Consider the following 22,158-nt stretch of genomic DNA (forward strand, 5'->3'; position numbering starts at 1 on the left):
AAAAAAAAAAAAAAAAAAAAAAGATGGGGTTTCTCCATGATGGCCAGGCTAGTCTTGAACTCCTGACCTCAGGTGATCCACCCACCTCGGCCTCCCAAAGTGCTAGGATTACAGGCGTGAGCCACCACGCCTGGCCTGAAAATATTTTTTAATGACACATTTAAAGGTGTATTAAAATAGGAATGACTCAAATACCCGTGACAATCAGGGACAAACATTCTAAGAACTGAAAATCTATAATTAAAACACACACACACACACACACACACACACACACACACCCCCTTGATTTTAAATTTGTTTTAATCTCCCCAGGAACTACCATACCTCCTTAGAAATTACAAAATGGACAGGTTTTGAATTTTGCCTCAAACATTCTAAGAACTGAAAATCTATAATTAAAACACACACACACACACACACACACACACCCTTGATTTTAAATTTGTTTTAATCTCCCCAGGAACTACCATACCTCCTTAGAAATTACAAAATGGACAGGTTTTGAATTTTGCCTCTCACATCCATGATTATTACTCACCAGGGGAGATAGTCACAAGAAATAAATCTGACAAAAGGTAGGCCAGAACCGAGAGATGCAGGCAACTCAATTGGATAATCAGAAACTGGCTATAAATTTGAAACACACTAAAATCCCATTACAGCTCAGAGCCTTGGGTATAAGACTTATTCTTATGATTTATGAGTGAGCTAGGTAATTATCACGTGTATTCCATGGTTGTTAACCCAACATGACAAGAGAGATGGGGATGGGAGAAGGCTGTATATTACCTCTATTGCCGCCGACTTTATTATGCTTACATCCACAAGGCTCAGAAAGCGATTCCCAGAATTTCAGAGCATCAGCAAATACAACCGTTTCCAGAAAGCGGAATGATGGTAGAGCCACAGCATCCCCCCTTCCCAGGGAACCTGGCCACCACTGATGGATACAGGAGTTCAGAAGAAATCACGTAGGCAGATAATAAGGGGATGGGAGTCCTCAGTAAGGCTTTTCTCTTTAATGAAAAGCAGCCCAAATCATTTCTGAACAAAGAGCAGCCTGTAAAGTCCAGCTGCACAGACAAGCAAGCTGGGAGCTTCCCCGGACATGTTCAAGATGGCGGCTCCATCTTCCCTTCTCTTTGTCAGCCATGTGTACAGCAAGGAGCAGACAAGATGGGGCAGGCAAAGGAGATTACATTTGCATAGTAAGATTAGGGTGGGGAGACCAGCCTTCCCCCTCCACTCCCCAGCATTATGTAAACATCATGCCTGATCCAACCAATCTGTGAGCCCTATGTAAATCAGACCTCCTCACCATGGACTATAAAATCCGGAGCATCCACCACCAGCTGGTCTTTTCCACTTGGACTCCCTTCTATCTCTATAGAGAGAGCCGTTTCTCTTTCCCTTCTCTTCTGACTATTAAACCTCTGCTCCTAAACTTCTCATGTGTGTCCATGTCCTAAATGTTCCTGGTGAGACATGACGAACCCCAGGGTATATACCCCAGACAACAGAGCTGCTTCACCACGGCTGGTAGTGTTGGTCTAGATTAGCACTTTCACTATGGTCTTCAAAAACAGCATGGTAATTGGAGATGTTCTTTTAGGAAAACTGAGGCTGTGAAAAGCAACTCAGTTGTAAGGCTTTTCAAATTTTATGAGAATCTCTTGATCAGCAGATCAGGACAAAGCCAAAATATAAAGCATCTGGGCTGGATTTCAGTGTTCTCATCTGTATTGTCAGAACTCCTTTTTTTCTCCCATCCATTTTTTCCCCTATCATAGCTTCTCCAGATAGATATCAGGAAGGGATCTAATAAAAGAATTACAGAATGTCAATGTTTTTTGGAGGGGGGCGGGAGACTAGGTCTTACTCTGTCACCCAGGCTGAAGTGCGGTGGCACAATCACAGCGCACCACAGCCTTGACTTACCAGGCCAAAAGGCCTGGTTACCTTTTACATTTTTAACAAAAGACTTCAAAACGAGTGCTTTACTCAAGTGAGAAAGTCTCATTGGGACTTTACTGACACAATGGCACCCAGGAGTTGGGAAGCCATTCTTAGTCCCTTGAAGTAATTTTCTGTATATTCAAGTGTAATATTTCCATAAAGATTAACCTAGTAAGACACAATGCCATGTATTCCACGTTTGGATGATAACAAGCAATACTATCTAGTACCCAAAACTGGAGTTCAGTATGATAAAGACAGCTCAATCTGTCTTTATCAGATACTCTTTATCATAAACCAAATAGTCTTTATCAGAAAGAACAATAATTCTTTTTCAAATACTCAATTGGAACATTTTAAAAATGTTTTTTGGTTATGTAGATTTGTTCTTTTTTGAATGGTCTACTCATATCCTTTTCTCCACTTTTCAATGGAAATTGTTTGTCTTTTTCTTGTCAGGTTGTGAAAGCACTTTGTATATTCTTACATGTATATGAGGTGGATTGAAATCCAGGTTGTATACCCTTCCACTAGGAGGGTGAATCCAACGACGGCTGAGGCGATCTTTAAGTGTTTCAAATGGAATGTTCAAACTGATCACTAGATCCACTTCACAGATTTTGTCCAGGGCTTCCGCTTGTCCTAATGTCCTAGGAAAACCTAAATGCCAAAAACAAAACGAGTCAAATGCAAGATATTTTCCAATTCCAATTAGTTCCTGAAACATTCTCAGTGACAGAATTAAATCTGTATGTACCATTCTAAAAGGAACTTTACATTATCTAGGTGATGGGATCATTTGCATCCCAAACCTTGGCACCATATAATAAACCCATGTCACAAACCTGCACATGTATCCTCTGAATCTAAAAGTTGAAATTATTTTTTAAAAAAGAGCTTTAACCAAGAATATCTATCTCATAAATGTAATATTAAAATAAAATATGCTATTCTATAACCTAGCTTCTGGATTTGGAAGATGCAAAGATTAAGGCATCACCTGATAAAAATTTAAAATGCACTAAACTAAAAATCACTAAACCAGTCCTGACTCTAGTCCTTTCTCTGCTCTTAACTACCTGTGTGACCTCAAGCAAGTTACATCACCTCCATTTCCACTTCTGTTAAAGAAGTGAAGGGAAAACATCATATCTTACATCCTTTTAATGCTAACAGTTTATGAGTAGGTTCTTAGGTGGGCAAAAATAGCTATATTTATTTTAGAGTATATATCAATTAAACTATCATCTTCCATTCACTTCACCTGAGTCTGCACTTTAACCAAGGCAGGCAATCTGATTAACAGCATGGTGACAATCGTAAATATTTTATTGCATACTTGAAATGTGCTGAGAGTTGATTTTAAGGATTCTCGCCACACACACAAGAAATCACACGTATTGTGAGGTGAAGGATATGTGGTTAATTATTAAACTTGACTGTGGTAATCATTTCACACTATATGTATCAAAACATCACGCTGTATACCTTAAATATATAGACTTATCAAGTATACCATAATAAAGCTGGAAAAAAATTTAAAGTAAGTTGTTTGAAGTCTGTTTAAAGAGTTTAAAAGGAACTAGTGTTTTTAAATCTACTGCGATACTGCAAAATTTATTCTTCCTACTTTTCTAAATGTGGAAATAACAAAATTAAAATTTGGCCTCGTGGGCATCTCTTCCTTTTCTGATTGTAGCATAAGCTCTGGGTGACCTCAGGAGTTAGGTCACATGACCTCAAATTACACTGTTCTTCAGAGATTGACTTGTCTAAATGTAACTCCAGGTTTGCCTCTGGTGGGACTGCATCGTGGTAACTTTTTCCTAAATAAATCACTCCAGTTTATCTGCTCTGGCAAAAATCTTGCTGGATCTAATGTCACTTTTTAAAAAATGTCTTTATATCATAGTTAAGTAAAAGAGTCAGGTAGATGAAGAGCTGAAAGTATAATAAAAGATGCAACATCTGGAAGAGAAATTTTTAAATCCATTCAGATAAGGATACCAGCCCATCTCTACCCTTTCAAAATTGGAAGTATCAAGATGGCAACTTAAAAATGGATATTCATGGCCCTGTAGCACTTTCAGTTCAAAGAACTCGTTTCCTTACTGCAGGAAGTTGGTGGCTCAAACACGAATGTGCAGCACTGCATTGAAATCTCTAAGTCTGTATGAATGCCAAGCTGATTTCTGAGTGCCCACTGAGTTGAACGTGACAAAATGCACCCATGCTACTGCTTCAGATACCTACTGCAAACTTTCCTATGCTCCCTCCAAAGCTTTCCTTACTGCCTGTGGGCCATCCACACAAAGTCCCCTCTTAATGACTGTCGGGTTCTGCCTTTCCCTGGACAATTCACTCTTTACTAAAATGTCAAGAGGACAACTGCAATAAAAAGGTGTCCGCAAGGCCAGACACGGTCGTTCGTGCCTGTAATCGCAATACTTTAGGAGACCGAGGCAGTGGGATCACTTGAGGCCAGGAGGTCAAGACCAGCCTGGGCAATGTAGAGAGAACCCATCTCTACCAAAAATAAAAATTAAAAAATTAGCTTTTACTGGTGGTGCATGCCTATAGTCCCAGGTACTTGAGAAGCTGAAGCTGAGGTGGAAGGATCACTTGACCCCAAGGAGATCAAGGCTGAAGTGAGCTACAGTCACACTACTGCACTCTAGCCTGGGTGACACAGTAACATAGTGAGCTCCTGTAGAAAGAAAAGAAGAGAAAGAAGAGAGAAAAGAAAAAAGGAAAGAAGGAAAGGAAGGAAGAAAGGGAAGACAGAGAAAAAGAGAAAGAAACAAAAAAGAAAAGAAAGGAACCTACAACCCAGACAACCTCAAGATCATCTATAAACTCTTTCCCCCCAAACCTCCGCCATATCAATGAAAAGCATTTTCTAAAGCAGTGGCTTCAAAAGTCATCTTCATTAGAATACAGAAAAAAATATTTGAACTTTGGGGTAGGGGGACGCAGGAAGGGGGAGGCTCATTCTTTTAAAAGAATGTCATATTAGTGGCCAGGTGTGATGGGTAACGCCTATAATCCCAGCACTTTGGGAAGCCCAGGCAGGTGGATCACTTGAGGCCAAGAGTTTGAGACCAGCCTGGCCAACATGGCAAAACTCTGTGTCTACTAAAAATAGAAAAATTAGCTGGGCACAGTGGCACATGACTGTAATCCCAGCCACGAGGGAGGCCAAGGCACGAGAATTGCTTGAACCGGGAAGCAGAGGTTGCAGTAAGCTGAGCTCGTACCACTGCACTCTAGCCTGGATGACAGAGTAAGAATGTCTCAAAATAAATAAATAAATAAAATAAAATAAAAATCACATTAGTGAAATTGCTGGGTAAATAATTTATACATAATTATTCATACATTGAGATGTAAATTCAACCTTCTCACTGATAAATATAAACAAAGAATTTTAGAGATCTCTCTTTTAAAGACCTGAAATCGTCTCTCTTCCTGCCGCCCAAGATGCTGAAAGGAAAGAAGGCCAAGGGGAAGAAGGTGGCTCCGGCCCCTGCTGTTGTGAAGAAGCAGGAGGCCAAGAAAGTGGTGAATCCACTATTTGAGAAAAGGCCTAAAAATTTTGGCATTGGACAAGACATCCAGCCCAAAAGAGACCTCACCCGCTTTGTGAAATGGCCCCGCTATATCAGGTTGCAGCGGCAGAGAGCCATCCTCTATAAGCGGCTGAAAGTGCCCCCTGCAATTAACCAGTTCACACAGGCCCTGGACCGCCAAACAGCTACTCAGCTGCTTAAGCTGGCCCACAAGTATAGACCAGAGATGACGCAAGAAAAGAAGCAGAGGCTGTTGGCCCGGGCCGAGAAAAAAGCGGCTGGCAAAGGGGACATCTCCACTAAGAGACCACCTGTCCTTTGAGCAGTAATTAACAGCGTCACCACCTTGGTGGAGAACAAGAAAGCTCAGCTGGTGGTGATTGCACACGACGTGGATCCCATTGAGCTGGTTGTCTTCTTGCCTGCCCTCTGTAGTAAAATGGGAGTCCCTTACTGCATCATCAAGGGGAAGGCAAGACTGGGACGTCTAGTTCATAGGAAGACCTGCACCACTGTCGCCTTCACACACGTTAACTCGGAAGACAAAGGTGCTTTGGCCAAGCTGGTGGAAGCTATCCGCACCAACTACAATGACAGATATGATGAGATCTGGCGTCACTGGGGAGGCAATGTCCTGGGTCCCAAGTCTGTGGCTCGCATCGCCAAGCTAGAAAAGGCAAAGGCTAAAGAACTTGCCACGAAACTGGGTTAAATGTAAATAACTGTTTCTGTAAATAAAAATAATTAATGCAAAAAAAAAAAAAAGGACCTGAAATCTTAGCCACACTCCCTTCCTTGTGTTCTAGCATCGCTAACTGTGACCCTAACAAGAAAACAGTCTTTATATCCTTCAGATAGAGGTTGGGAGCTGGGGGTGGGCATGGGTTGGGAGGGAAGCACTAGAAAAGAATAGGAAGCTCTAAAAGATAATATAACATTAGTTCCTCCAACGAATAAAAGCTCAAATCTTACTGGCTAGTCTTCTTGTCTAATGAGGGTACAAGCCAGTCTGCTCAGCTTAGCTCTGGAGCCCTCTAGAGGAGGAAAATGCAAAGTGTACAAAATAAGCTGAACTCAGCAAGACAAATTTCAAAAACATATTGGATAGCACCTGCTACCTACTGGACTGGCACATTCAGACCTGCTAATGACCACAGATGATAATTAATTCCGGCTTTAGACTACAAGCAACAGGTACCTGAAGTTGGTTTAGAAGGAACAACTATAGAAATAAACCATTCCACAACTTGAAGCGTTCTCCATTTGATAGAACACATCAAAATCACCAGGGAAGACTCAAAAGAAAAACAGATGATGATGGATGCTCAGATCCTGTCCCAGACTTCCTAGAGTGGAATATCTAGGAGTCAGATCAGGACTTGGGTATTTCTAATATTTATGCCTGATTCATGACAAACCAGCAAACTACTTAGTGACAGCAAAAGTACAAGTATGATACTAAACACTTATCCGCCCCGTCTTTCTGTCAGGCTTAACTCTACACCTCCAAGTAGGTAACAAACCCCTTTGAAGAACAAGTTGCCTCTATCTCACTTCATCAGAAGAAAGCTGGGAAGGAAAGTCCCAAACACATGCAAATCTTTTCAGATTTACGAAGTCCCTAATTTAGTCACCTGTTTGTGCCATTCCTCTCCAGAAGGGCTCATGTACTTGTCCAGTGTCTTACCTCTAAGGAAAGTGGTGGCAGGGGAGAAAGCATAGTATATTTGTGAGAACAATGGACCAGACAGAAGTCAAAGATCTGGGTGCCACTCACTATTTCAAAAGTGAGGAGCAGCAGCCTTAAGGTAGACACACTCAGGACTCAATATAACACATCAGGTATGGGCACAAGCTTTGGAATCAAACACACCTGGATTTAATCCCTAGATTTAACTCTGCCTGGAATCAGACACATCTGGATTTAATCCCTGGGCTTAACTCTACCTAGCTGTAACTGTGAGAACTTTGGCAAGTTTCATATACCCTCTGATCCTTAGTTTTATTAGATATGAAACAAGGGGCTGGGAACAGTGGTTCACGCCTGTAATCCCAGCACTTTGGGAGGCCAAGAGGGGTGGATGGCATGAGATCAGGAGTTCAAGACCAGCCTGGCCAACATGGCAAAACCCCATCTCTATTAAAAATACAAAAATAAACCAGGCATGGTGGCAGGTGCCTATAATCCCAGCTACTTGGAGACTGAGGCAGGAGAATTGCTTGAACCTGGGAGGCGGAGGTTGTAGTGAGCTGAGATTGTGCCACTGCACTTCAGCCTGGGCAACAGAGACTCCATCTCAAACACACACACACACACACACACACGCGGCACATTAGTTTGCTAGGGCTGCCACAGACTGGGTGGCTTAAACAATCCTGGAGGCTATAAGTCCAAAACCAAGGTATAAGCAGGACTTGTTCTTCTGAGGCCTCTAGCTGATTCATAGATCGCTGTCTCTCGTGCTGCTTTCACATGGTCTTGACTCTACGTACCTATGTCCAAATTACCTTTTCTTATAGGACACCAGTCAGATTGGATTGGGGCCCACCCTAATGACCTCATCTCTAAATATAGTCACAATATTTATATAGACCTTATCTCTAAATATAGTCATGATCTGAGGTACTGGAGCAGTTAGGGCTTCAACACAGGAATTCAAGGTCAGAGGACATAACTCAGCCCATGACAAAGGGTAATGTCTACTGCACAGGGCAGTTTGAGGAGTAAAAGTGACGATCCCTGTAAAATGTATAAGAAGCAAAGTGCTGGCACATGGATAGTGCGCTGGTTAACAAACGGTTGCTGCTGCTCTTGGTAGAGCTCACTTAGGAGCTCAGCTAATTTCCCAATTCAATAACCAAGCAGCAGGAGGCCGAGTGCGGTGGCTCACACCTGTAATCCCAGCACTTTGGGAGGCTGAGGCGGGCAGATCACGGGGTCAGGAGTTTGGGACCAGCCTGACCAACATGGTTAAAACCCCATCTCTACTAGAAATACAAAAATTAGCCAGGCATGGTGGCGTGCACCTGTAATCCCAGCTACTCAGGAGGCTGAGGCAGGAGAATCGCTTGAAGACAAAACAAAAAAAGCGGCAGGAAGGAAAGGCCCGCATCCACCCACATTTAATTTCCCACATTTAATTCCTTATCTGGGTTTTTCTAAGAGTTTGGGGAGTCGCTGGTGCTATGGCAATTAAAGCTCAGCACGGGTAGTCATTAGTCACACCAACTCTGCATTCTGGGCCCCCCTACCAACAAGGGAGCTCAACCCCGGCACAGCACAGAACCTGGGCACAGCACAGAACCTGGGCACAGCACAGAACCTGGGCACAGCACAGAACCTGGGCACAGCACAGCCACTACTTCCATCAGCTCCCTTCCCTATGGTTTTCAGTTCGCCCTTTTCATCACCTACCTGATGCTTTAATAGTAAAGCTCCTTAATCCACTTTCCTGATCCAGTTCAGTACCTTATCATGGTGAGGTTTTATTTGGGTTACAGATGGATAAATCCAACACAAAGACTCATTCCTAAACTGTTGATAGTACAAGTGTACCTTAGGGCAGCAATATGGCACAACTTCCAAGAAATGAGTGCACATGCGGGCTGTGTTAACTGTAACTGAGGATCCAAATCAAGAAAAGTGGCAACATTGTGGTATTTCCTGTAGTGAGTGCCCTATTTCTAGAAGCATTCAGAAAGACAACTACACCTTGGAAGGAGCTGGACTACATGGCTTCCAAGTATGCAATTCAGCAAAGATAGCTTTTAAGCTTCACATTTACTAAACTGTTCACAAAGCATTTCTAGACATGCACTTATCTCTTATTCTTCTCATTAACCTTATGAGGCAGACAGAGAAGTTACTGCCCTCAGTTTAATAGGTAAGTTGAGATTCAGCGAAGGTCCACAGCACAATGCATATGACATCAGGTCTGTAGATTTCTACTAAAGTGCTCTTTCTATCCAATGATGCTGCTGTTTCAGGCATATTACAAAGGAATTGTTAAAAAGAATCCTCCAGCCTGGGCAACATAGTGAAACCTCATCTCCACCAAAAGTACAAAAACTAGGTGGGTGTGGTGGTACTCGTCTGTAGTCCCAGCTACTCGGCAGGCTGAGGTAGGAGGATCGCTTAATCCCGGCAGGTCAAGGCTGCAGTGAGCTGTGATTGTGCCACTATACTCCAGCCTATGTGACACAGCAAGATCCTGTCTCAAAAAAAGTTGGGGGGGGGGATCCTAGCACAGTGGCTCATCTCAACATTTTGAGAGGCTAAGGTGGGAAGATCACTTGAGCCCAGGAGGCAGAGGCTGCAGTGCACTGAGATCGCACCACTGCACTCCACCCTGGAAGACACAGGGAAACCCTGCCTCAAAAAAAAAAAAAAAATCCTAAAATGTTATACCCCATCTGTCTTTCTTCTACCTAAAGAGCAGAGCACCATAGTGGCATCTTTATCATCACAGTTACCATATGTAGGGCATCCCTGATGTGCCAGATACATTACATGCAGAGGAAAAGCCAAAATTGTACAGGCTTGCAAAGGCCTACCCATCTGGGCCCCTGCCCTGCCATCTCTAACCTCAATTCTCTGTCCATGTCTTTGTGCCAGCCAAACCCACATCCTTGCAGCTCTCAAGCAGGCAAGCATGTGCCCACCTTGGACATTCACAGTTCATGTTCCCCCTGCTTTTGCTCCAGATACCCATGTGTATCCTCAGGTCCTCCAATCTTGGCTCCAGTGGTGCCTTGTTAAGCCTTGTGTAACAGTCCTGTTAAACTGCACCTCTACCACACGCCAACGCTCCCATTCACCCTTTATTTTCTTTTTGTTTTCCTTCAGAGTATTCATCACCATTTGTCATATATGATTTATTTTTAAAGTGTTTCTATTCCCACCAGAAGTAAGCTAAATTAGAGCAGATTTAAGTTCTTGTTTACTGCTAGATCCTTAGTGCCTACAAGAGGGCTTTGCACATAGTAGATGCCAAATAAAAATATTTGTTGAATGAATAAATTTTATCTCAAAAGTCACAATCATTCTGCCAGGTAAGACTTGTCCCCATTTTAAAATTGTAAAAACCAAGGCTGGGAAAAGTGAAGTGACTTGCCCAAGATCACATAAGTGACGAACCTAGATTTAAATCAAGTGTTATTTGTCTCTACAATCACACACCATGTATCACACCATACTGTCTTCCTCCTGAACAGAAAACTGCAGACAGTGAGGTGCAAATTCTCAGACAGGGAGAAATGCCTGATCCTGATGTCTGTGACAGGCAGCTTACAAAACAACTTGAGAAATCCAAATATTGTATGGCTTCAGGAACAGCCTGATCCAGTGCTACACACACAGACCAGATTTTCTCCCCACATACATACAACAAACGTTCTACACCCTGCTTTTTCCTTTTAGGGTATCTTGAAAAATTTTTCCTGCATAATACATATTACTGTTTCATTCTCTTTTGCAGAGAGGGGGTCTTGCTTTGTTGCCTAGGCTGGTCTTGAACTCCTGGCCTTAAGCAATCCTGTCACCTCAGCTTCCCAAAGTGCTGGGAATCATTCTCTTTAATAACTGCAGAGTATGGCATGGTTTGGATAGAGCATAATTTAATCAATCCCCTCATGATAGACATCCAAGTTGTTTCCAGTCATACTGCAATGAGCATCAGTGCACATGACTAAGGAAAAGCTGACTCACAGTGATAGAGACCGAGGGGCAAGCTGTCTGCGTTTCAGGTCCAGCTAAGTCACTTACTTTGTAACCCTGGTTACTTAACCTCTCTGTGCCTACGGGAATAATAATACCTAGTTCATAAAGTCATTGTGAGAAATAAGCAACTTACTATATGGAAATTCCAGAATAGTGGCTGACTCAGGATAAACTGCATGGCAGGGGGTGGGCAGTACTGGGAAAAAAAATGAAGGCAATGTGAGACTGGAGGTAAAAAGACAAACAGCAGGTTTGAGAACAAGAAAGACATGAAGGATAAAGACAGATCTGAGCTTTCAGAAAAGGATGAAAGACGCACTAGGGGACAGAATGATACCACCACCACCATCACCCAACATGAGATTTCCACAGGACAAAGTCCTCAGTAACAGAAAAGCAAGCAGCATCCTAAGGGGAAATCTAGGTTTTATTACAGAAAGTGAAGATTCTGCAAATACCATGTGTATGTGGTGAGGAGAGTGGGGGAAGCTGCAAGGAAAAAGGATTCCAGAGGGTACAGTGAGGAGGGGAATCAATAATAAAGAAACCAAAGCAGGTATGAAAGAAAAAAAGAACAGGATGGCTTACCTCCCCCTTAACCACCATGCATCTCAGAAATGAAAGGCACGGTTGGAAGTGACTGGCCTCGAAGAGTGCCATTTTCAGGGCAAGTGTCATGTCCTAGACACAGCCAGTGGTCACAAAGGCCCTGGGGATAGGCTAAGGCTGCCTTCAAAGTTTGGGGTGCTTCAAAGTTTGGGGTGTGTCACAGGCCTGGGTGTCACAGGTCCTGAAGAGGGGCTCTCTCCCTCACTCTGGTTAGATATAAGGGCACGGGCTCTACAAAGTGAGTCGCAGTATTCACTCATCTACAAGACTCTTAAAATATGGATACTCAGCTGAGAGGAATGGCTAACACCTACAGTCCCAGCATTTTGGGAGGATTTCACTTGAGCCTGGGATTTTGAGACCAGCCTGGGCAACAAAGTGAAACCCTGTCTGTATAAAATAATTAAAAATTATCCAGGAGTAGTGGTGTGTGCCTTTAGTCCCAGCTACTCAGGAGGCTGAGGCAGGACGATTGCTTGAGTCCAGGAGGCCAAGGCTGCAGTGAGCCATGTTCGTGCCACTGCACTCTAGCCTGGGTGACAGAACAAGACTCTATCTCAAAAAAAAAAAAAAAAAAAAAGATACTTTTCAGCCTACAGATCCTAACTTTAAGGCTTCAAGGCATACAATCTGAAATGGTGTCTTAAATGATGGATTCTGTAAGGTAGCATGGGAGCTTCAGCATTCTTTAAATTGATCTACATCCATTTCTCAAGTTGGGCTGAACAAATTAATCAATTCAGGTGTAATTCTCACACCAATCAGCTGCCAAAAAACAGAATGTCAGATAAGGTACAGTCAGACCAGCATATTTTAAAGCATTTTTAGCTGAGGGTCATTATCCAGCCAGTAAGATCCCTTGCAGGCAGGATCACTAACCAAGTGGAGTAGAATTGCATACTCAGATTTTGTCAACAGGTGGCAGCATTTATAACTTTTCTATTTAGAAGAGAATTACAAGTTGCAGGATGCTTTTACATTTACTAAATGTACTTTACACTAATTTACTTTAGTGTCCAAGAAAGGCTTTCTAAATGACTGACTAGCATTATTCTAGGTTCCTTAATTAGCCTATTTCAAATGTGAATATATTCCATTAATTGTTGAAGTAGAAATGCCAAAAACTAACATAAAATAAAGATCATGTTTAAGCATGGACTGCTTGCTTTCCTCCCTTTAGCTCCACAGAGGGGACTGTTCCGTTGCATGCTTTCTTATCATGCCTCCACACCAGGCTATCCCTATCCCTCATTCCCTAACCAAGCCTAGAAAAGCTGCTAAATTCTTTTCATTCAAACAGCCAATCCAGATTGAAAGCTGAAATTTTATATTTTTAAATTTCTTCTAGAATCTGTCTTGTTATATCACTAATTATGGCATCTACAGGTTGTTTTTTTAGATTCCCCAAAATATTTACTAGATGCAGTGAGATACCATTAAATTCCTCACTGGTATCATGTTCCCAGCAGTGCTGGTCCCTGGGCCTTGGCACCTCAAGCAGGAGGTGCTGCAGCAACAAGCTGAGGCAGTGGTGGGGAATAGAAAGTAGGACCCTTCTGTTTTTCTAATTTGGAGTGCATTCACTCTGCAGGAAGCGTGCAGAGCCAGAGTCCACCACCACATTCCCAGGCAACAAAGCAAATTCTCCGCCTAATGGAAATGAAAGGGCAGTTCGGAAGGGCAATTCTCAACATCCGCCTGGGGTTGGCAGCTTGTGAAAAGGCTGCGACATCAGCCCCCTTCCTACCTCCATTAAGATCTGGAGCTAACACAGCTGCTTCGGACCGCCCATCTCTTCCCAGTTGTTGAGTAACCAAGAACCAAGTTACAAATGCAAGCCATTGTTCATGACAATCAATCACTGAATAATTAGCTTAAAGTTGAACGCAGGTGGTTGGTTATTCTTCCACAGCCTTCCCTAGCCCAGGAGTTCAAACCATTCACATCACCAACTGGAAGCCGTAGTAGCAAATTAATCACCACCAAACCCTGCTTCATGAAGGCCTTTTCTCTCTCCTATCTTATACTTTCCTTATGTGTTTACACAAAGACCTCCATATTGCATGTCATCCAGTTATTATTAAAAGATGGTGAAAAGAAGCAGCAGCTGTCCTATTATTTAAAAAAAGTAAAAAACAACAAATACCAGCAAGGTTGCAGAGAAACAGGAACACTTATACACTGCTAGTAGGAATGTAAATGAGTTCAGCCACTGTGGAAAGCAGTGTGACGATTTCCCAAAGAACTTACAACTACCAGCAATTCCATTATTAGGTATATAAACTGTTCTACCAAAAAGACGCAAGTACTTGTATGTTCATCATAGTACTATTCACCACAGCAAAAACATGGAATCAACCAAGATGTCCATTAATGGTGGACTGGAAAAAGAAAATGTGATACACACACACAGACCATGGAATACTATGCAGCCATAAGAATAAGATCATGTCCTTTGTAGCAACATGGTTGCAGCTAGAGGCCATTAGCCTAAGAGAACTAACAGAGGAACAGAAAACCAAACACCATGTGTTCTCACTTGTAAGGGGTAGCTCATCATTGAATACACATGGACACAAAGATAGGCACAACAGACAACAGGGACTGCGTGAGCCAGGACAGGGTGCAGGTTAGAAGGCTACCTATCGGGTACTATGCTCACTACCTTGGTGATGGGATCATCTGTATACAAAATTTACTCATGTAACAAACCTGCACATGTACCCCCTAAATCTAAAATGAAAGAAGGAAAAAAAAAAAAAAAAAAAAGAGGCAGCAGCAGCAGCTGTGCTCCAGATGTTGGCAACTGAAGTTTACGCTCCATCCTGTCACTCTGTGAGCCCCACACTCCCCACTGTGCTGAGAGCTCTAGAACCCACTTCCTGCTCATGAAAGCTCCCCGGGACACTAGTTATAGATCCCAGAGTTTAAGTGGATTCTGCCCTCAGGAAGCTTGTAGGTTAATAGTAAAAGACCCCAAAGCTGAGGTGGGAGGATTCCTTAATCCCAAGGGACTGAGGCTGCAGTGAGCTGTGATCATGCCACTGCATTCCAGTCTGGGTGACAGAGCAAGATGGAGGGAGGGAGGGAGAGAGGAAAAGAAAGAAAAAGCCTTAAAAACCTAGACATGCTACAATCACTACTTGGTGATCCACTGATAAACAGAAGATAAGTACTCCAGAAAATTTGGTTTTAAACCAAAAGTTTGCATCTTCAAAGAGGCTTTGTGAAATAAGATAAATTCCTTCAGGTAGGAATTCTTGCGGAAATTCCCAAATAGCTTCACTGAGATCCTCTGGAATTACCAAACTGATTCTTCCTGAATAAAGACATAGATGAAACTGTTACCTTATAACCCCTGTTCTTAAATAAGTTATATTAAAATCACTGAGCCCTTTTCCCATAAGGGAAAATACATATTCCACTGAGAAAGGAGCTGTCATCTGCAAACCCCTTGCTTAAATGCTCTTCTGTTCAGATATTCTGGTTGGTTGTTTTGTTTGAGACACGGTCACCCAGCATGGAGGGCAGTGATGCAATCATAGCTCACTGCAACCTCCAACTCCTGGGATCAGGGGTTCCTCTTGCGCAAGCCACCACCCCCCCAAGTAGCTGGACTACAAGCAAACATCATCACGCCTGGAGTGAGTGAGTGAGTGTGTGTGTCTGGCTGGCTGGCTGGCTGGCTTTGTTAACCAGGCTGGTGTCCAACTTCTGGCCTTCTCCTCTTTGGCCTCCCAAAGTGCTGGGATTATAGGCATGAACCGCTGTGTCCGGCCTGCTTGCTTGTTCTTTGAATATAAGTCCCCAAAAACAAATTAGGGGAAAATTGATCCCACTGTATTTCAATTAAGATTAAAGAAATTTGTAAATGATTTCACCATATACCCATATTTCTACCCCCAGAACAGTAACAGAATCTAAGTATACCTTCTAAAGGCTCAGCTACAGATTGCAGGCATGACCTGTCTACAACTGGACATAAAAGTCTTTACTATATGCCAAGCACTGCTACAGGCACTGGCAATACAGCCATGAATAAAATGGACATAACCTGTGCTTTCTGCAGCCTGCACTGGGGGTGGAGGGATAGGGGAGGAATGAAAAACCAAATATGCTGATAAATACATAATATCACATTACTGTAATGCAAGAAGAATGATGTGGGCAGACAGAATGGTACAAGACAGACCTTCTGAGGAAGGGTTATCTGCGTAGGGACCTGCATCCGGCAATCCACACAGATATCTGGAGACAGAGCACTGCCGGCAGAGGAACAGCAAGCACGAGGGCCCACAGCACGGTCACAGGGCACATACAGGTAGAAAAATCATCAAGCGGTTGCAGAATATAAACAAAGTTTTGTTCTCAACCGCCCTCAAAATAAAAGGTATGAGTGTGCCTGAAAGCAGAATGAAACCCAGAAGCAAGAAAAATTTAAAGTAGAAAGACAGAAAGTAGTCAATGTAATATCCAATATAACTAGTATTATTAAAATAGAAAATCTGAACAAATGACAAAAAGGATATATAATACAGGAAAGGAAAGAACTGAATTGCAGATCAGGAGAACATACTCTATATAGGACATAAACAAAAACAACATCAAGTTACTCTATCATACGTGGTGGCTGCAAGGGGAGGGCACGGGGGGGTGGAATCACCTTGAAAAAGGCAGAAAAGGGCTGGGCATAGTGGCTTAAGCCTGTCAATCCAAGTACTTTGGAAAGCTGAGGCAGGAAGACTGCTTGAGCACAAGAGTTCGAGACCAGCCTTGGCAACACAGCAAGACCCTGTCTAAACAAAAAATAAAAACTAGCTGGGCATGGCAGCGTGCCTGTAGTCCTGGTTACTTGGGAGACCGAGGCGGGAGGATCAGGAGTTTGAGAGTGTAGCAAGCTATTAATATGATTGCACCATCACACTCTTGCCTGGGTGACAGAGCAAGACCGTGCCTCTATTTAACAAATACAAATAAAATGGGGAATCAGGCCAGAAGAAAATCAAACAATGGTTGCAATGTTTTGAAAGATACAACAACTCAAAAATATTAGTTAGCTAATGGTTGAAAAATGAGACATTCTCAAACATATTATGAGCTCTTCGGTAGAGAGGGGAGAAGAGGGAGGGACAAAAAAAAAATCCAACAAAATCCAGTCAACCCAGTGCTGAATGAAAAAGTTGTGTTAAACAGCAGTGTACCTTTACTCAGATATAATTCACATACCAAACAATTCATTTAAAATGTACATTTCAATGAATTCTAGTATAGTCACAGAGATATAACCAAGAGATTAATCAAAATAAAATAAGAAGTAGAGGAAGGTAAAAGAACCAGTGCACAAAATTCATTAAAAATTTTTAATGTAAGAAAAAAACTCAGGAATTACATTTGCAGAGAAAATTGTAATAATTTTTTAACGACAAAAGCCAACAAAAATTGAGAGGGATGAAGGGTGAGAGGAGATTAAAGGATGTTTAAGTTCCCTCACGGGTTCACTGTAGAGAGACAATGCCTCCTGTTTAAATTTAAAATGTGAATTTAAAACAAAACAAAACAAATATGTCAGTCTCCTAGTGGCTTTTATAATATTAAAGAGCCCTCATAGGAATTAATATCCTTGGTGATGAAAAAAGATTCAGATAAATCTGAAGCTCAGTAATAATTCCTTCAGTTTCACTTCAGTTTTGTTATTGTTAAATTTGAGTAAAATGAAGGCTGAGCACAGTGGCTCATGCCTGTCCTTCTAGCACTTTGGGAGGCCAAGGCAGGCAGATCACTTGAGGTCAGGAGTTTGAGACCAGCCTGGCGGCCAACATGGTGAAACCCTCTCTCTACCCAAAATATAAAAAATTAGCCAGTCATGGTGGTGCATGCCTGTAATCCCAGCTACTCAGGGGGCTAAGGCAGGAGAAATGCTTGAACCCAGGAGGCAAAGGTTGCAGTTAGCCAAGATCATGCCACCACACTCCAGCCTGGGTGACACAGTGAGAGTTCATCTTAAAAAAAAAAAAAAAAAAATCAGTAAAATTAAATACCTTTTTAAAGCACATAACGTATGATGCCCTGGTTGTTTCTGGCTGGTGGAATTTCAGGTGATTTGTTGCTTTCCTTTGCATTTTTCCATATGGCCTGGATGTTTTACAGTGATAACGTATTACAGCAAAAGATTAAATTCTCTGTAGTTTTCCACATCTCATTCTCCCTTTAGCCCTAATCAACCTGTGCATCTCTCCAAAATCTGTGTTCTCTTATTGGTGATAGGACAATTCAGAGTTTTGTTTTGTTTTACATTACTACACAAGGTTTAACAGAACAAGGGTGATTTTTTTTCTTTGAGACAGAGTTTTGCTCTTGCCATTCAGGTTGGACTGCAATGGCACAGACTCGGCTCACTGCAACCTCCGCCTACCGGATTAAAACTGTTCTCCTGCCTCAGCCCTCCCAAGTAGCTGGGATTACAGGCACCTGCCACCACGTCTGGCTAATTTTTGTATTTTTAGTACAGATGGGGTTTCACCATATTGGTCAGGCTGATCTTGAACTCCTGACCTCAAGTGTTCTACTCACCTCAGCCTCCAAAAGTGCTGGGATTACAGGTGTGAGCCACCATGCCCAGCCAAGAGGGGTGATTTTATGCTCTGCCCGCCTGTGCTTTATGAGGGGTGAACATGTTGATCCTTATTCATTAGAATGACTGTTTTTTGTATAGTTCCTCGGTAAGTTATTACTGAAATGTTAAATCCTAACATCTATGTAAGTTTCAAGGTGTTTCTATTGCAGCTTAAAATCAATTATAATAAATATGTCTACCATTTGATGACCTGTTTTCCAGAACTCCACTAAGATTTTTGTATTTGTTAATCAGTCCTCGCAAACCTCTATATGCCATGAACATGCTTATTTTATGGATAAAGAAAAAGAATCCAAAAAAGAAAACTTTGCTTGCAAAAGACTATACCACATGGCACAGTGGCTAATGACTGTAATCTCAGCACTTTGAGGGGCTGAGACAGGAAGACTGCTTGAGGATACAAGTTCAAGGCTAGCCTGGGCAACACAGCAAAATTCCATTTCTACAAGACATTTTAAAATTAGCCAGGCAAGGTGGCATGCATTTGTAGTCTCAGCTACTCAGGAAGCTGAGATGGGAGGATCACTTGAACCCGGTTTGAGGCTGTGGTAAGCTGTGATGGTGCCACTACACTCTAGTCTGGGTGACAGAGCACAACCCCCTCTTAAAAAAAAAAAAAAAAAAAAAAAAAAAAAGGCCAGGCACAGTGGCTGATGCCTGTAATCCCAGCACTTTAGGAGGATGAGGCAGGCAGATCACCTGAGGTCAGGAGTTTGAGACCAGCCTGACCAACATGACGAAACCCCATCTCTATTTAAAAAAAAGAAAAGGAAAGGAAAGAAAAAATTAGCCGGGTGTGGTGGCAGGTACCTGTAATCTCAGCTACTCGGGAGGCTGAGGCAAGAGAATCGCTTGAACTTGGGAGGTGGAGGTTGCAGTGAGCCGAGATCACACCACTGCACAATACCCTGTACGACAGAGAGACTCCATCTCAAAAAAAAAAAAAAAAAAAAAAAAGACAAGACTGCATAGCAGCTTATAAATTACAGACTGGTATTCAGGTCTGATTCATTAACCCATGCTTTTTCTACCATGTTCAGGTCTTCTTAGCATCGTGGTTTGTGCACTGTAAGTGCACAATTGTTAAGCTAGCAAAGTATGCCCTCAGATGCTTTGAATGATGTTTTGCAATGAATTTTCTTAATCCATCCAATTCCCATGAATTGGATGAATTACTTGTTTCATGAATTCAGGCTTTCCTAATATCTAAAGTTAGGAGTTGAAGAGTTTCATCCTGTGCCTTACTTTACAGACTTCTAATTAAGCGGCAATAGCAAATGGGCTAGGTGCATCTGAACATATAAGACAAGACATGCCCAGATACAGAGAAATCACAATTTAATGTCAAATGTAGATCTAAATTTAAAAGGTTAATAATCCAGTTATTTTTATTTTTATTTTTTTGAGACAGTCTTGCCCTGTCGCTCAGGCTGAGTACGATGGAACGATCTCAGCTCACTGCAACCTCTGCCTCCTGGGTTCGAGGAGTTCTCCTGCCTGGGCCTCCCAAGTAGCTGGGATTACAGGCACCCGCCACCACACCTGGCTAATTTTTTTGTATCTTTTAGTAAAGACAAGGTTTCACCACGTTGGTCAAGATGGTCTCAAACTCCTGACCTCATGATCCCCCTGCCTTGGCCTCCCAAAGTGCTGAGATTCCAGGCATGAGCCACCACGCCTGGCCCACAATCCAGTTAATTTTTAAATGTTGGAAATAAAGTTTAAAAATATGTCGTTCATACTTTTAAACTCAAAGTTTTAAATCTTACTTTTAACTTCCCCTAACTCATTTTTAATATTAACTTTAATGCTTACTCAACTCCGTTTTTTAATTTCATGAAAGGTTTAACTTTTGCCCCTGTCCACTTGCCAGCCTCATTGGCTCATACTTTCAACTCCAGGATTACCCAACTACACCCTACTGTCTCCTCAAATCAGAATTTCAGATGATGATTAAAAAAAAAAAAAAAAAGTCAAGCATATTTACATTGTCTTGGGGTGGACAGAGTTTCCAGAAATGTGGTACACTAAGACTAATCAACACACATCCATCTTTTTTCATGCAATCATTTTGACCAAAAATGTCACTCCTTACTTGCAAAAATCATTCCACTTACCTCTTGGAACACCTCACCTGTACCATGTGTGGCTGAATATATGTCTCTGAACCCTCCTATGTCAGGTGCTCCTTGTCAAGCTTAGTCTACCTCTAATTCCTCTTTTCCATGCATTCTTCTTCACTGTCACCAGCCTAGTGCAAAGTTAGTCATACCTGTACTTTATTCACTTTAAAAATATCCAGGACCTATTAGATGTAATAATGCTTGTTGAATGAACAGAGCTACAATGAGAGGGGCAAGTCATGGGTATGTCAAGAAGGACAATCCTGCTGAGAAACCAAACATGTTAATTGTTTAATCCATGCCTGGCAGATACAGATGGCCGCAGCACCCTAGGAGAGTTCCACAGATTTTACAACTGTTCTTCATTCTTTAGAAATCACCGCAACTGCTTTAAACTTTCCATTCAAGACACTGGAATATACATCACTGCCTAAGTAACAACCTGAGATTGAAGGGTTATGTGGTAACGATTTTTCAGTGCTAAATATTTAAAGATAAATGAGTAAGATAAACTACCGCCCTCTTACATAAACGCACACACACATACACACAGGAAGAAAGGGCCGATTTTTTTTTATTAAAGCAGAATTTTCCAGTAACCTACTAAACAAATCTATTATATATTTTATTATTGAAAGATACCCTAGATTCACAAGGGCAACTGAAAAAAAATTACCCTTGGCATTTCCTAAAAGATGTGATTCAGAAGGTATTTTTGGCTTTTTTCTGTAGACATATGTTGCCCAGTGGGATGTGACACTCTTCAGAGGTCTGAATCAGAAGGAAAAATGTGGAGACGATAAGGTCAGAGCTGTTATGTACTAGCCTCGTATGGTAAAACACATTCGCAAAATCAGGGCAAAATACTCTTCTTGCTCCAGCATCTATAATTTAGTTTCTGAACATACACCTTTTACTCGGCTGCACCACCGGCTCTGGGTGAGTGCGTAGCCAGGAACATCTCAAGTCTGAAATCATTTAGCTCTCAGGGAAAACAGAGGCACACACACAAACACTGCACACATTCAAACAACTCTGACTTATGCTAAAAGCAGAACAGAATTACCTTCAGAAAGCACTTGCCAGTGGTCAGCATTGCTCAGAATGAAACAAACAAACCAGGGTCCAAATACAACCATGGACTGAATGCTGACTCTTGTGCTAAAGGTTATTAAAAGGATTAAATTACATTTCATTTACAATTCCAAAATTTAAGGTTGTTTTCTACATATCCAAACTTTGAAATACCAATTTATTTTGATAGTCACCCCTAAAATCATATGGCAGATAATTCTACTACATCTTGGTACATGGAGATAAATTGGGACTGATTTGGGGAACTTCTAGATTGCTATTTTAATGCACAAGTAAGCAGTTAAGTTTTGAAATGAAAAAGCAGTTACTAATGCATCTCTCTCTATGGCTATATACCTCACTGCTGGCCTGATATGGTCTGGCTGTGTCCTCATCCAAATTTCATCTTGAACTATAGCTCCCACAATCCCCAAGTGTCATGGGATGAACCTGGTGGCAGGCAACTGAATT

The 22,158-nt window shown here is 41.9% G+C and overlaps 1 protein-coding gene and 1 pseudogene across 6 annotated transcripts in view; one reads left to right on the forward strand and one right to left on the reverse strand.

Annotated features, from left to right (window-relative positions):
- AK4 (adenylate kinase 4) overlaps positions 1–22,158 on the reverse strand; it is a 77,631-nt gene that overhangs the window by 5,328 nt on the left and 50,145 nt on the right. For all 5 annotated transcript variants that reach the window (XM_032296735.1, XM_032296733.1, XM_032296736.1 and 2 more), the window contains one exon: positions 2,447–2,619. In XM_032296735.1, the coding sequence (XP_032152626.1) occupies positions 2,447–2,619 (173 nt within the window). The remainder of the gene's footprint in view (positions 1–2,446; positions 2,620–22,158) is intronic.
- LOC116563895 lies at positions 5,436–6,263 on the forward strand (annotated as a pseudogene). The gene has a single exon (XR_004274622.1). The product of XR_004274622.1 is annotated as a 60S ribosomal protein L7a pseudogene (transcript).

Source organism: Sapajus apella, unplaced genomic scaffold (genome assembly GCF_009761245.1).
Source record: "Sapajus apella isolate SASKATOON/1434 unplaced genomic scaffold, GSC_monkey_1.0 scaffold36, whole genome shotgun sequence".
NCBI lineage: Eukaryota > Metazoa > Chordata > Mammalia > Primates > Cebidae > Sapajus > Sapajus apella.